This window comes from Octodon degus, unplaced genomic scaffold (assembly GCF_000260255.1).
Source record: "Octodon degus isolate 3935 unplaced genomic scaffold, OctDeg1.0 scaffold00022, whole genome shotgun sequence".
In the NCBI taxonomy this organism is placed as follows: domain Eukaryota; kingdom Metazoa; phylum Chordata; class Mammalia; order Rodentia; family Octodontidae; genus Octodon; species Octodon degus.
Genome location: NW_004524598.1, coordinates 21,731,367 through 21,747,492, shown reverse-complemented (window position 1 = coordinate 21,747,492; position 16,126 = coordinate 21,731,367). Strand labels below are relative to the sequence as shown.

At 52.1% G+C, this 16,126-nt stretch overlaps 1 protein-coding gene across 1 annotated transcript in view; it reads left to right on the top strand.

Annotated features, from left to right (window-relative positions):
• Mcm3 (minichromosome maintenance complex component 3) overlaps positions 1-3,939 on the top strand; it is a 17,061-nt gene extending 13,122 nt beyond the window's left edge. Inside the window, exons 13-17 of the mRNA XM_004628282.2 lie at positions 396-536; positions 1,858-1,961; positions 2,446-2,531; positions 2,937-3,006; positions 3,549-3,939. Of these exons, the coding sequence (XP_004628339.1) occupies positions 396-536; positions 1,858-1,961; positions 2,446-2,531; positions 2,937-3,006; positions 3,549-3,747 (600 nt within the window). The 3' untranslated portion in view covers positions 3,748-3,939. The remainder of the gene's footprint in view (positions 1-395; positions 537-1,857; positions 1,962-2,445; positions 2,532-2,936; positions 3,007-3,548) is intronic.
• Positions 3,940-16,126: the final 12,187 nt, after the last annotated feature.

Genomic DNA, 16,126 nt, shown 5'->3' with positions numbered 1-16,126 from the left:
CGGCCCTGGGGTGACCTTGGACAAGTTGGTGAAGCTCTTTGATCTTCATCTGCAAGAGCTTCTCTGAGGTATTAAGAGTGAAGTATTAGAGTGAATATTGAAACACTTCCTACAGCCTTGTACGGTGGCAAGAAGCGATTAGGTCTATCCTGTCCGTTTGTCCCTCTTCCTTCCCAGCTGTTGGAGGCCTGCCGGCCTTCTCTGGGATCACCCGCTCCTCCCTCTGGGCTCACACTTACTTCTTTGAGCAGTTCTCTTACCCTCTGACAGAGTTCTGGATTCTTTGCTTGGCCCCCAGGGCCTCTTGGTGCTGTCTTCATTTGCCTTTCTGTGCAGCAGCAGCAGCAGTGAAGTGGCCAGGAGTTCTGTGTCACCCTTTCTTGCTCCTTCCGCAGACGTCCCCTGTTACAGCGCGTACCCTGGAAACTCTGATCCGGCTGTCCACGGCCCATGCCAAGGCTCGCATGAGCAAGACGGTGGACCTGCAGGACGCGGAGGAAGCCGTGGAGCTGGTGCAGTACGCCTACTTCAAGAAGGTGTGTGTTCCGATGCCTGGGTGCGAGTGGGTCCTGATGCCTGGGCGTCATGGCGCTGGCTCGCTTGCTCCCCGTGGCTCACTGCTTTAGGGTCTTAGCAGCACGCAGCGCCTGTGGGGCCGGGGCCAGGGCTGGGGCTCAGCTCTTGCTTGCGTTGCATACTCGGTGCCTGGAGTCCGTCCTGCCCAACATACAGCAGATAAAACAGTTGTGTGTGTCTGCCTGTGCTGTTTGCCTCCATCTTCCTCTACCACGAGACGGAAGCCCAGTGAGAGCATGCTTCTGAGGCAGGTGGACACAAGTGAGGGTGCTGGCCCTTTAAGTGCTGCTGTGAGAATGGGTTCCGTGGCCTAGCTGTAGTGTGTATTCGTGACTGGGCTTTGTACCTTGTAAGTTCCGTTAATCTGATATGCCCAATACTGTTTATCCAAAAATGTTGGTGCCAGGACTTCTCAAATGCCTGTTTAATTAAGGTGCCACGCTTTCAGGCAGCTGCTTCCTTTGCATCTAAAAATTTTGTATGTCCAAAGTCGTGACCTTGGCAACTGACCCCTTCCCTGTAGCGGTCTCTTCAGAGCCCACTGGCACCGGACGCTGCTGTGCAGTCGATGCCTGCCACGACTGCCTCTCCTGGTCCTGCCCGATTTCTGCTTGTGACCCTGCTTCCATCATTTTAGAGGCCACAGATCTTGACGCCTTGACGTCTTCACCCCTCCCCCCCCATGAATTGTAGCCTTGGGGACTGAGTTAGGGGCGCGAGCCTTTCCTGCGCTAGCTTTGGGGTCCTCGTAAGCTTCAGTTAAGCACCTGATCTGTAAAGAAATGAACTGTTTCCACCATAGCATCGCGGTTTGGACTCCCGTTTGTTTCTGTACTTGGTGAATGCTTAGTGAGTGAGTACTGGACTCTGACAGGCCTCCCAGCATTTCTGAACATGCTCAGGACAGGGCCGAAGTGCGTGCGCCTCACAGCCAGGTGGCGTGAGGCCCCAGTGGCACGTGCGTGACTGTCGCTTTGGGCAGCTGTGTATTTTATTAGTAATGAGACCTATAGAAGTAAGCGGAGCGTATCTGTGCACCACCAGTGGTGTGGCCACTGCTGGACGGTCTGTGTGTGTGTGGGGGGGGTAGCAAGAGAGCAAGCGACTGCGGCTCAGGCTGGAGCAGCGGCAGCTGCCTCAGGTGCTGCTGCCGCCCTGGTTCTGGACACTGGAGACCAGAGAGGCTGGATAGTCCGGTGAAGTTACCGCTGCTGCTAGCGCAGGGGGGCTTGTACTCCGTTGTTGACGCCAGCACTCAACATTTATTTGCCTTGGTTTTAGGTTCTGGAGAAGGAGAAGAAACGTAAGAAGCGAAGTGAGGATGAATCAGAGACAGAGGATGAAGAAGAGAAAAGCCAGGAGGAGCCTGAGCAGAAGAGGAAGAGGCAAGTCCGGTGCACAGATGCCTGCCAGGCTCCCAGGGCGGGGTGGGGCGGGGTGCGGCCAGGCAGCCTCAGCTCCTCGGGGCTGAGGGTTTGAGGGTAGAAATTGCCTGAGCAAAGGGAGGAGATCAGCCCCTCTGGTGCATTGAGTGTGAAGCTTTGTGCCCTATACCTGCTTGAAAGACTCGCTGAATAGCTGGAGCAGTGACCTGCTCGCTGGACATTATGAGCTGGAGGCTGCAGAATTGACGAACTTGCTCCTCCCGTGTGCCTAGGGCTGAATTTATCAGGCTGCGTGCTGCGTGTGGGCCTGCTTGTTTGTGTCCGTTGCAGTCTGGGGCAGGACTTCCAGAAGAATCCCCAGTCTGTCTGGGCCCGAGTGGTGTTTCGCCTTGACTGCAGATGGTTCTTGCCCTTTTCTTTGAGCTAAGGGGCAGGTAGGGCTGCCCAGAGCCTTTTTTCCTTAGCTGCTGTGTGGGTATTTTAGGAGGAAGACTCGCCAGCCGGCTGCCAAAGATGGGGACACGTATGACCCCTATGACTTCAGCGACACCGAGGAGGAAATGCCCCAAGGTGAGCGGGTAACCTGACTTCCTTTGATGCCCGATTTTTTAATTTGCTGTATGCCTTGTACCTTCTTGTCTGGATCCCTGCTAGGCCTCTGTGTCCAAGAGACTTGTTCCAAGCAAGTTTCAGGGGAACTCGCGGTGAGGCTACGCGTGTTCAGCGCGTGCCTGCCTCTGGAGGAGCCGTGGTCCTTGGCTAAGCCTCAGGATAGGCACCTGTCGGCTGGGGCCTCTCGCCTGGCTCTGCCCATCTCCCCAGTGGGGCTTTCTCCTTACTGTCCCACCCGGCTCACTAAGAACCACTGGCAACAGGAGTGTTCTGGGAGAGGAGGGGTGGCAGAAGGACTCGCGTGTTGCTGGAAGTGGCTTGATCTTGCTGCCTTCCCCTTTCCTTCGACCTTTAATCCTGAAGTGCATACCCCGAAGGCTGCAGACTCACAGGAGACCCAGGAATCCCAGAAGGTGGAGCTCAGCGAGTCCAGGTGAGTTGTGGCCTGGGAGAGGCCTGGCCTCTGGGGGGCGCTGGCAGCCGCTCACCCACGAGCTAACGCTGAGTGCCTGAGGGCAGCAGTGGCCACTTCCTGTGCACGCGCTGCAGCCGGCTGTTCTAAAAGATTCAACTTTGCTATGCGAGGATTTTAAATCATTTTGTACTCTGACTGTACTGTCAGATTTACAGGAAAGTGGCAGGGCAGTGTAAAGTCTTGTATGATTTTTACCCAGAATTCCTGCTTCTTTGCATTTGCTGTTTTCTTTACTGCCTGTGGGAGTTTGAGCTGTGTGTCCTGGTGGGGTCAGGAGGAAGGCTAGATGACTAGGTCAGGACTTTTGTCTTCCTATGACCAGGGGTTCTTCGCAGAAAATACATGGATGGTGTTCTCATAGGTTCTGGCTTTTTTTTCTTTTTAGAGATGAATTTTTACTGAAGTTTCAGAAAACAGGTTTTTCTGTCTGTATGTTTCTTAAGGAGCGCCCCCTCAGCCGGGGTTAAGGTTAACCCTATCCGCCCTGCTCGGTCACGCAGGTTGAAGGCCTTCAAGGTGGCCCTCCTGAGTGTGTTCCGGGAGGCTCACGCACAGTCTGTGGGTCTCACTCACCTCACGGCGTCCGTCAACCGGGACAAGGAGGAGCCCTTCTCTGCGGAGGAGATCCAGGCCGCACTGGACAGGATGCAGGACGACAACCAGGTCATGCTGTCAGAGGGCATCGTCTTCCTCATCTGAGTTCTCACCGCCACCCTCCTGCCCTCCTGCCCTCCTCTGCCCGTCTTTCCCCAGGCACCAGAGGTGGATCAGGACTTGGTGGCAGCCTTGGGGTGGGGGCGGTGCTGTCGGGAAGGACCAGGCCCTGCCGCGCCACTGCAGGAGGACCAGATCACAGCCAGTCCCTGTCCCACACAGCCAGCCATTGTCACTCAAGTGTTGTGGGTTTGTGTTGATCTTTTTTGTGTTGGCTGTTTTTTTTCTCCTGAGCACTTTTTTCTGGAAAAGGCGCTGAGTTTTGTGCTGTAGAGAGTGGCACTGAGGCTGCAGGCCAGGAACGCTGTCTCTGCAGACCAGTGGGTGTTTGCCCCAAGAATTTAGGGCACTGAATAAACAACTGCTTCACACGCGATGGCTCCGCACTTGATTGTCTGCACACAGCTCAGCCTGCGGCGTCGCTGCTGCTGTGTTGGCACGGGGACACCACATGGTGGCAGCAGTCCGCTGTGCGCGCATCTCAGCCTGGGTTGAGCAGCTGCAGCAGGATAGCACAATGACGGCAGGAGGCCAGAGGGTGGGAGTCTAGAAGAGCCCAGTGCAGGAAGGGATGTGTGCTGTCACATGCTTGCAAGACCATGTGGCCTTACGCTTCTGAGAAGTTACTCAGCCCGTTTGTGCACGAGTTGTGGAAGAGCCAGAAGCAGAGTTCTTTACTGCTGTTGGGAGGTTTGAACACCTTCCAAAAAACTTCTAAGGTTACTTTAAAAAAATGGATGTTTTTTTTTAACCGGTGTCTTTACGGGGCCTGGTCGCAGGTCAGAGCCTTTGCCCAGTGCCTGCTCCAGCTGCATGACTGCTGAGGTACTTCTTTCTGCCTTTTTCCTGGAGGCCGCTCTTTAATCTGCAGCCCCAAAGCAGAAGATTTTCTTTCCCTTTCCATGACAAAAGGAAGTTTTTCAAGGAGGATTAAATTATTCGGGAGTTCAGTTTCATCTTTGTGATTTTTTTTCATAGATGTGAAGTACAGGTCCTGTTCAGAGAAATCTAGAACACGGTTTTAAAGGAAGGGGCCATAGTTCTGGGGGAGGAATTGGATATTGAATCTCAGTGAATCAGAGTGGTGCAATCCCCCCTGGGGATTTAGCTCAGGGACATGAGCACCTGCCTGGCTAAGTGCAAGGAACTGAGTTCAGTCCCCCTTACGAAGAAACAAAAGAGTGGTGCAAGGTCTAGCAGTGGGGCCAGGGTAGGACTTCACGTGTAGTATGTGAGCATTTTAAAAATAAAATAGCCAGGTGTGGTGGCGCATGCCTGTGATCCCAGCATTTAGGAAGCAGAGGCAGGAGGACTGTCATGAGTTTGAGTCCAGCCTGGGCTGCAAAGTCAGTCAAGGCCAACCAGAATTGCATAGCAAGACCCTGTCTCAAAAACAGAAAGTTCGTTGTATACCAAGTAAGGGCATGTACAGTAATGGGAACTGAAGGATACTGTGACGGGAGGAGGGGTAGGCCTACTTACAGGACATCACTATTAAAAACTAGGGCTTTTAGGGATCTCTTGGATCGTTCGTTCTAGAAGAGATGCTTTGTCCTCTGCTTTAGGAAGCAGACAAAGGGGAAACAGGTGCGCTCATGTTTAGTAGTTTGAGGTGTCTTAATGATTCGTGCCGTGGGGTGAAGTGCCTGGCAGCGCAGTTTAATGTAGGAGAGCATTACTCTGCCTCCCAGTGTGTGAAGGGTTCAGTCCGTGGCGTGCGGGAAGGGGCTGGAGGAGGAAGGCTGCCCCTGACTGCGGCCAGCAAGCAGGGCAGTGCGGGAGGGAGGCGCACCCGCACGCCCGGCCGTGCCCACGTGACCCTGCCCCACGCCCACGCTTAGCCCCGACCTCGGTGGATTACGGGGGAAGGCGCCTTGTACAGTCACCTTCCAAGAGCCCGTCCCTGGTGGTGTGAGGCTTTGGAGCATCCACACCGCAACGTGGGCTTTCCTCGTCGCCATTTCGTCCCCTTTCCAGCTACCCAAGGAGTGGAGAGGGTATCCAGCTGCCACAATGGATGGATGTTTCCTGTTTTGGTTATTTGTGGTTCTGAGGATCAGCGGCACGGCCTTGTGCTTGCCGGGCAGGCGCTCTGCCGCAGAGCTGTATCCCGGCCACGCAGGAGTTGGTGTTAATTGTATTAACTGGATTGAGGAACTCTAGATAATGATGTTATGTTGAGGTTTGAAGAACTTGGATGTGTAGTTTCCCAACTTGTAGCAACGCAGAAGAGGTCCGTAACTGATAAGTGGCGCTGCAGGCGCTGGCTTAGGAACCTGACAGTGACGCAGGCTGGTGCCTCAGCCCACAGGCCAGCGCCTAGTGTCACCTGTGCCATGCACCGACCCAGCTTGACTAGAAAAAAAGCACCGAGTTTCCTGTTTGCTTCATCCCAGAGAATGTTTGCTTACCTGTAGGCGTACCTCCTCAGCGTCTTAAAGTGATTTATGGAGCTTAGAGAAGTAAGTTTTTTATCTGGAAAAATCATGGTGTTTTATTTCTTAACTCCTGGACAAGTAACAGTGTTGTACGAGAGTGCAGTTTCCGGAACGTCCATCTGTGAGAGTCGCTGGGCTGTGAGTCTGTCCATCACCAGGTAATTTGTGGTGAAATGCGAGCTGCTCTTCGTTCCAGGCATGATTACTGCCCTGCAGATGCGACCAGGGGAGCAGGGGCCACGTGCTTGCCTGGCGTGGCACTACTCCGTGGTAGCGGCGCTACTGCTGCAGTTCCCTGGGCCTCTACAGAAAGGAGCATTCATTTGGAGAAGACTTTAAGACACAGTGATTTCTTCAAGCCAATAGGGCATGGCGGTACGGCGCAGGGGTAGAGCACTTGCTTAGCCTGCCCAGGGCCCTGGGGTCAGTCCCCAGTGTCTCCTGCAGAACACCCTCGAGATGTCGCTGACCTCTTTCCTGCCTTGCTGCTCCTTGATGGCCCCTGCCCTCCAGTATGTGTTGTGGACTTCAGCGCTTCTCACAGGGAGGACCATGGACTACAGCTTTAGCCAGCACAGTTTTTTATATTGGTACCAGAGATCGAACTCACGACTTTGTGCTTGCCAGGCAAGCACTTATTCCACTGAGCTATCTACCCAGCCCTCAACCTTTTGGTTTTTAATATTTTGTTACAGGGTCTTGCTACACAGCTTAGACTCACAGTGATCTTCCTGTCTCAGCCTCTCAGCACTGGGATTATAGGCATGTACTACCATGCCCAGTTTCATTGGCGGACTCAGTGCGGACCTGGCCCAGCGCAGCGTGTGGTACCGGAGATCAGTCCTGGGTCCTTGCCCTTGCCAGGCAGGCGTTTAGCCACTGAGCCATCTCCCCAGCCTGGTCTGCACATTCTCAGCTTGCTCATAACAGCTTTATGAGGTACAGTGAGCCCTAGACCATGGAGGAAAAAGGAGACCCGGAAACCTAAGAGCTAGCTGTGGTGCTTCTCATGTCTGTGGAGGAGTGTCCAAACCTGCTGTTGGAATGAGCCCAGATCCCTTGAGGTAAGGTATGTCCAAAGGGTTGGCTCAGTGGGCAAGGCTGGCTGTCAGTGTCACCTTCCCTGCCACCACTCTCCTCTGAAGCCAGGTAGCACCGCTTTTGCTTTCTGGAAGAGGGAGGTGCCACAGGCTGCAGAGGAGACTCCAGAGAGCCCTGTACAGAGCCTTCACGCTCCCTTCCCGGTGCTGGGCCACAGACTGCCGGGCGAGGCCGGCCACATCCTTAGGGGGAAGTGCGCGGTTTCCTTGTCTGGGAAGTGAGTGGTTGAACTCGGTGGTTTCTGAGGTCCCTTGGGTAATTACACCTGTGACTCAGTGGCCACTGTCACTACTACTCACAAGATGTTGGTTCCGGCACCACCACAAGACCTGAGTCAGTCTGTATGCAGGTCAGAAGGGTCTTCGTCCCCTCGGTAGTCATCCCCCAGGTCCTCCGAAGGTGCCCCGGCATCTGCCACGTAATCACACGTTCTCCTGTGCAGTTTGTCTGAATTACTTGCAGGACCTAGTCGGACGGCAGCGCTGTGTAAATGCTTGGTACACTGCATCCCTCAGGAAATGGTAAGCGTCTGTGCAGCAGAGACTGCTGGGATGTGTGGTCGGGGCTTGGGGAGTGTACAGATTCCACACCTGTGCATGCAGGTGCCGGTGGCCTAGTAAGGACGCGATTTCTGGGCTTCTCTCTGTGGGTAGCACCCTGGGTGTTTCCAGTGATTCCTAGAAAGAGCTTAGAAAAGAGTCAGTTCTGAGTCTTAATTTGCTGACGTGCATTCCTGGCATGCTTTCTCTCTGGTCTGACCCCTCAGTGATGAGCCTCAGGCTGCGACTGGTCTGTCATCAGCCAGCATGGGCTCCTCCCTCATTCTCCTCTTTCCTCAAGGGAAGGAATTAAGAGTCTAGATTCTTTTCCTGAATCTTTTTACTATTAAGTCCTGAGTATTTTCCCACTGCTTGTAGAAGGATATTAGCCTCTGCTGAGATTTACCATTCTGGTAATGGTTCTCCCAGCAGGTACTTTTTTCTAAGTACCACTATTTAACCTTTGCTGAGCACCTTGGAATAAAAAGGTCAGCGCGTGAAGTGTGCTGTTTCCAATTTAAGTGAATGGAGCCTGCAGTGAGAGCTATCATAAAGCCCAATAAAGATCTCCACAAACAAGGCACACAGTTGGAATTTAACTACATACATAGTACCATTGTTTTGGAAAGTACTGTTATAACCAGCACTTCAAAATGAACTTTAAAAGTTAGATTTTTTTTTCTTTTAGAGAAACAACTCCAAGCTTTCTTCTGCTGAGCACATAACTACTAACCCCCCTCTCCCCAGACCAAAAGAAGTGACAGGGCTGACAATGCTGGTGTGGAGCCCGTGTCCTCTGCACAAGAAAGAGGACAGTGAGCAGCCGGTGGGGGAGTGACAGCACGGGTCGCACTCTGGAGCTCTGTACTCTCCGTGCGCCCCCTCCCTGTCCCTTCCTGTAGAAGAGACCCTTACCCCCTCCACATAGGGAGCTGGTGACAGGCAAACGGGCCCCTCCATCTCTTCAGAGATAGTTTTGAATAAAATCTTTTTCTTTCCTTTTACCAAAACATGTGGTCTCTTAACCTGGTCACCAGTACCAAATGAACATGGCTGTATGAGCCTAAGTCGCTGGTGACAGTATGACTAACAGTATAACAAGGAATATTTGAAAAAGTAAAGAACAAAAATAATCTTATTACCCTAATTTTTTTTTTTTTTTCTGTTTGTTTGTTTTGTTTCTTTTGGCCAGCTCAGCCAACCCCGAGGGCGGGGCTGGCGCAGCATGTGGTGCCTGGGATCACCCTACTGTAACTAGTGTAAGTTTTGATGAGTTTTAAAATCAAAAAAGTGCTTCCCAATGTATTCACTTGTTTCAGCAAGTTTAGGTTAAGTGTTTAAGACTGAGGTTAATCAACAGTAGTCTGTAGGAATTTAGAAACTATTTTTGTAACTTTGAAAAACCTGAAGAAGTACAAACATTATTGTGGAGGCTGGGGCCCTGGAGCGGTATTTTTGTGGGTTCCTCCATCCCCAGAGAAAAGAAGGCATGAGGGGCAGACATAAAAGGCAGGCGACAGCAAGAAAGCAGCTGCATCTGTAATTGTTTACTTCTTACACGTGCTGCTGTCACCTGTTGGCATTCTTGTATGCATGCACCTGTGGCTGTCTGATGCTGAGTCATGGCTCTGTGGGTGTCCTGCTCTGTGCCCGCGCTGGACAGTGGGTCCTCGTCCCAGCAGGCCTCAGCCGACCCGCGCTTTGAAGCCATGACGTCCCCCGCCGTTACAAATCACATGTAACTAAAGGATAATACTAAGCAGATTAGTGTCAGCATGGGACGGCATGTATGGGCTTCCAAGGTTCCAAGCGCTGATTCCCACAACAGCTTCCTGCCCGCAGGTGACGCGGTGAGGCGAGGCTGTGGTGTGGGCCTCAGCCCCATGCAAATGAGCGCATTCCATCTTCCCTGCCTTCCTGTGACTGAAACTTACCCCAATTTTATAGAGGAGAAAATAGGTTTAGAAGAGTACATAGCAAGTAGGTAGTGGGGTCTGGACTTAACATCTGAGGCTGCGTTGGTTTGTACCTACTGTGTTCCAATGGCAAGCTGTAGGCTAGAGAGGTCCGAGTGAAGCTGGTGGACAAGAGGACCGCGTTTAGGGGGCCACAGTCTGTGGCTACCTGTGTTCGGAGAAAGCCAGGCCTTCCGGAGCTGCTGGGGCTGTGAGTAAGCTCAGAAATTTACCCCAAGGACAAAAAACCCTGCCTGACAATGACTGGTGTTTGCCATTCAGTAGTACCTGAAATGCAGGGTTACTGAGGTGGTTGAAAAATTCTCCCGCTAGATGTGGCCATGCATGCCTGTGGTCCCAGCGCTCAGGAGCAGGGGCAGGAGGACCACAGTGAGGTTGGGCCAGGCCGGGCTACATCATGGGACTCTTGAAAACAATCCCCCATGACTAACACAGCAAATGTAGAAAAGGCCCATCACTATGTAATTGAGGACAAGAGGTGAGGAGGTGGTGGCGGAAGGTGTCTGAGGAGCTGTCATTGAAACACTCGGCCTGATACTGTTTTCATTTATCTTAATGCACAAGAGCATGTAAGGTGACAAGAGGCAAAAGGGGTTCAGAGTTTGAAAAGCAAAGACTGGCTCTACTTCCCACTGTCTCAGAGCAGGCTGAGCGGCTCCTGTCGTACATGGAAGCAGCTGCCTCGCGTGAGCCCCATCTCTGGTGGCCCCGTCTTCCCCCCGAGTCCTGGCACCCAGCCCTCACGCCCTCCAGCCTGCGTGTGAAGAGCACGGCTGTCCTCGGCTGGAGCTTGAGGAGCTGGGGTTTTCAGCTCAGCTGTTTAATACTGTAGCAGCTCTGCCTGCGACAATTTTCATGAACTCTTCTGTGCCCTAATCTCTGTAGTAGAGATTTATTATAAATTGTGAAAAACAAAAAGTGCCTGGAAATGCCTTGTGGACTATGCATGGCTCGATATACAGTGTAGGCCGCTCCTGTAATCACTTCCCTCCTTTGTCCAAGAGAAAGCTTCTAGTGCTAGGTCAGGGTAAAACGGCTTTGGGATTGCAGAGAAGCAGCCCCTTCCGGAAGGTGGAGATTAGAAACCACCTCGCTCACTGTGGCAGCCTGCAGGACAGCTGTTGCACCTGCCCCCTCAGCCGAGAGGGCCGAGATACTGGCTGGTGAAGGCGGGCAGGTCTGAGGTCTCCAGTGGCGCACACGACAAAGGCGAGCCGTTCTGTCGTTCGGTTGGCCTGAGAGGCTCCTCCCACTTGGTGCCAGCCCTAGGGTGCTCTGTCGGGTGTAAAGTACACAGGATCACAACTAGCTGGGTCATTGTCCTGCGCTGTTTGCTTAGCGTCCACCTAACTCAGATACCGCCTGTCTTTTTTACTTGTTACCTGACACTCAAAATGAAGGAAGAAAAGGTTTATTTAGCTTACAGCTCCTGGAGGGTTCAGTCCATATTCTGCTGGCTCCAAGGCAAACAACAGCAGTTCTTGTGGCAGAAAACAATGAAGAGCAGAGGAGGAGACACAGCTGCGGCATGGGTCAAGCCTTTCTTCCTTCTGACTGCAAAGACTGGCGCTCCATGTCCAAAGTGGCGTGGCTGCGAAAATGAAGCTCCTCCGAAGACTGGGACTTCTCCACAGGAAGCCTTTCTCAATTCCTGGGCGCTGCCCACCTGCAGGGCTAGGCCCCCAGCTGAGAAATGCAGGAGCTGATTCAGGCAAGTGGACACAATGTATCAACTAGCACACCAGCGTTAGCAGTCTCCTGGAAACTTTTCCTCCAGCTTAAGTGCAGGGGTCTGCGGTGCCAAGAACCTTCCTGGTCTTTATGCCTTCCCCATGTGTTTCCATCTTCCAGCCGCCCAGTCTGCAGTCAAACACAGCACAGAGCATTGGAATGAGCCCTGCTGGTCTGGGAGTGCAGCCCTCTACCCTGTGTGCCTGGAGGCAGAGGGGGAGGCTAGGCTCCTCTTTTCCTTGGCAGGTGTCCCCCTCTTCCCTTGTTCCCTTCAGGCATCCTTCAGGCTGTCCCTCACAGGAAGCCCATCTCATCCTGTCCTCTGACAGCATTTCTGCCCAAATTAGGAGAGCCGGAGAATCACTGTTCTGAGTCATATCCAGGCAGGAGTGAAAGTGACACATTTCTCACCAGTGTGGTTGTCCTGGTGCTCTCTCTGGTCCCCCTCCACTGCCGATTATTCTTTCAGTCAGGATTTTCTTGAGAAACATACAGCTGTGACACAATTTTTAGCATTAGGAATCATGCAGTTTATAGCTGAGGGATAAAACCTGGAGACGGGTTTGTTACCCTGCTTCATACACGCATGTGACGTGCACGCTCCCACTCCATGTCATGGCTGAGATGTGTGATTCATACTCTGTTGTTTCCATAGGACCCTAAAGTGGGAGAGACCCTGGAGGTGGCCCAGTTCCAAAGACCAGCCCTGTGTGTGGCTTCCCTCCTGAGTGTCACTGCTGTGTTTCTCTTTCATGTGGCCACCTGATGGCCGTTCAATCCCTTTTGAAAAACTCTCCACACATTTGAAAAGAATACTGTCAGGGTTCTGCACAAGAACCCCACCTCAATAATTGGGCACCTCTCCTGAGACAGGAGGAAGCGCAGCTGGTAAGGAGCTGGGTACAGGAAGAAATAAAGCATCGTCACCAAACTAAAGTGAACATCCGCTGAGCATCAGGTTTGGATGGAATGACTTGCTGGGGTCTGAGAGAGGTGGGGATACAGGAAGGCAGGAATCATCGTTGTGTCTTTCAGAGTTTAAGATGCAGAGAACAGATCAGGAGCAGACGCTTGGAGATGTAAGAAACCAAAGTCGACACAAACAGCCATTCAAGGAGGTAACAGGTTGGCTGGCCAATGGCTAGGTTAATCAGAAGAGCAAACTGAGAATTTGGAAGGGAAAAGACACAATTCTCAGTAGGAGTCCTGAGCTGTTGGGGTGAGGCTGGGAGTGTGCATAGATCTCAGATGAGCAGAGAGCTGAAGGGATCACGCCAGCATAAGACGTACCCCGCAGAGGGCAAGGACTCAGAAACACAAGGACTCTTGTGGAGCAAAAGCGAAAATGTTTGCTTTGTGTTACAGGTTACACCTAGATACCCCCAAGACATGGTGCGCCCATGAGGCAAGGCTTTGGGACATGACTGCATTACAGCTCAATTTAGAGCTGTTAAGTGGTGGGGTGTGGCCAAGGAGGGCCTGGCCAGGAACGGTGCCTTCCTTCCGGGGCTCTTCTCCGCCTTCCACTCTGCCAGGCTGTCTGGGCCTGCAGCCAGCAGACCCTCCTGGAACCTCTACTCAGAGCCAAGACTGATTTGTGGGTGTCAGGTGTGGAGTCTCGGGTGAGGAAGATGACGTGGACAGTTTACATGGAAGTGTTTGGGAGAGGAATGTGCTGGAATAAATCAGGTCAAGCGCCTGCATGGGATTTGAGCCAGTGTCATTTATTCTAGGGCCAAACGAGGTCATATGGCAGAAGATCATCTTCTGGCTGGTGACCTGCCCGCCCAACTCATCATCCCAAAACTTTGCTGGTTGTCAGCGTGATGGTGGTGGGGGAAAGCACAGGGGAGAAGCTGCTGAGCCCTGATTCCTGCACCACCCTGGTAGAAACATGCTGAGGAGAAACTTCAGTGGGAGGAAGCCAGGAAAGTTTAACAGTGCTTGACAGGCGCTTAGCTGGGCTTTCCCCGGGCATCGTGTTCTGGTGGCGAGTTGACTAATTTGACCCACCTCCACGCAGGAAATGAGCCTGGCTGCCAGCTACGTCGAAGTCTGCATGAATTCGTGGAGCTGCGCCTGACCTGCCGTTACTAAAATAGGCCTTGGCCAGGGAGGCCTCAGCAGAATTGGACCCAGAGCAGCCTCAATTTCCTATTCTCTTCATACTCACTGGTTCAGTTACTCTTCTCAATGCTGGGACAAAATGCCAAACACCCAAAATGAAGGAAGGAAAGGTTTATTTAGCTCACAGTTTGTGGAGGTTTCAGACCATACTCCGCGGGCTCCAAGGCAAGGTGACACATGGCAGAGGACAGCCATTCATGGTGGTGGAATATAGCAAAACAGCAAGAGCAAATGGGAAGAGGAGGAGCAGCACTGGCTGTGGAGAGCAAGTCTGTCTCCCTTGGGTTGCATTCAGGCTGTCTGCCCCAGCTAGTACTCACACCCATAATCCCAGCAGCACTCACCCATAATCCCAGTGTATCATGAATTAATCATGAACTCCAGAAGCCACCCCATGACTGCATGAGGCTTTGGGGGATACCTAGACATAAACCATAACATCTGCCAAAAATCCCTCCAGCGCATAGACTAGGTCTGATTTTTGCTAGAAGGAAGTGAGGCAGCCAGGGAAAGGAGAGGGAGTGGGGGTGGAGCTAGGCCGTGAGCAGGAAGCCAGCAGCTAGGGGGCCCGTCCTCGCTGTACTTTGGTTCCATCCGGGTCCCCATCACCAACTGGAGGTTGCCACCTGCATTCATCCAGGGCAGGGCTCCCCCCCAGGTTGCTGCTCCACAGAACAGTCACCTCAGACGAGACACGGACACAAGTAGTGAGTACTAGCAGAGTACATGCAGGTTGCTCAGCAGTGTCCCGAGCTGGTGTCCTAGCTAGTCCTAGCTTCTTCTATCCAGTCAAGCTGACAATCAAGATGAGCCACCACGAGCTTGTCCCTTGTCATCGTGACGCCTAGTCGCGTCCCCATGGATCTCAATGAATCTCCAAATGAGCAGCCCCAAAGTCACAGTTCTGCCTGGCCCGGGAGGCCTGAGCCACAGACAGCTGAAAACGGGAATTTCTTTCTCAGTAGTTCTGGCCTTGCTCAGAAAGACAAGTCCAAAATCTCTTCTGAGCTTCAGGTTGAACCCTCAGGGGCAAGCCTCCGTACTGTTCAAAGGGAAGCCATGTATTTTCAGGACACGATGATGCACAGCGAACACTCCCATCCAAAAGGGAGGGATGGTAGAATGGCCGGTAGCGGGCCAAAGCAAGAGCAAGGCCAGCGAGGCAGATGCTCTGCATTGCTGGCTTTGCCTGCTCGCTGGACTGCTCTTGTGGGTTTGCGGCACTCTTCGCAGCCTCACGTCTGACCCTCTTGGAGGCTGCCTGAGGAATTCTGGTCCTGCACCACCCAGCCTGGCCTCTAGGCTTTCCTTTGAAATCTGTGTGGAGGTCTTCGTGAGCCTACACGCTTTTTATTCTTTATGTTTGCAAAACCAGCACCACATGTAAGACGCCAAGGTCTGTGGCCAGGGACAGCCACAGCAGGGCTCACTTTGACCATTACTGTAACTATATATCTATCCTAAGCATTTTGAATACACAGATACAAAATGGACATTCATCTGTATACCCTTTTTTGTTAAGTTCTGTTACTTGAATATTATAGGTATGTAATTTCAGCAAAATATTCTAAAAGAGTCCAGTAGCCCATAATAGTATAGGGTCTTCCACTTCACTGGCAATGTCAGAAATTGTTGACCTGAGTCCCCCACAGCTCAACATAACAGCATGGCTTTACTTCTTATACTTCGTTTTTATACTTTTCTACTGGATGGCTAAGACCAAGACAAAGCAGGACCTATGCAACAAGAGTTGTAGCTTTTGGGTCTGATAAGGTCAGTGAAATCCCCTCAGGATTTATCCTGAGGTCCTGTACCTCAGATTGTAGAACCTTTGTCAGTGTCAGCCATGTGGATGAGCCACGGCCATTGCTTGGCTTCACTTTGTTTTTATGAAAATAAAATTTCATAGCAAAGCAAGAAAATAATAATAGTTAAATACTGTGCAGTTCATTATCTTCAAAGTAGTTATTCAGAGTACAGGACAAGCAGAAAAGATTCTCTTAGAAGAAAGGAATAGCAGCACAAAACTTCCTTTTCAGTGAACTAAGAGGAGTGCTGGGCGTGACCCTGTGCGCGATTTGCCTTCTGCTTGCGGAGCTCACTCCACTTCCACCCACGTTGATTTGGCCAAAGCGAGCTGCATACTAAGGGGACAACACTGCTGCGTTAGACTCTGCCTGAAGGTTGCGCATGGTAGTGTTGGTGCTTCTCTCACTAATGCCTGCCATTGCCCATCTTTCTTTTAACCAACTATTTGGTTTCAGTCCTTGAATATGCAATATGTTTATTCCCTCCCAGAGGAAGCCCAGCGTTCCCTCTACGTAGTGCAACTAGCCCTAGTCTGGGGTTTGCAGCTGGCGCTCAACACTTCATCACTTGAGGTCTGATTGGGTGGGACAGAAGCAGTGGGACGCCAACGAGTATTTTAACTTGGAAAGTGAAAGCGTGGAAG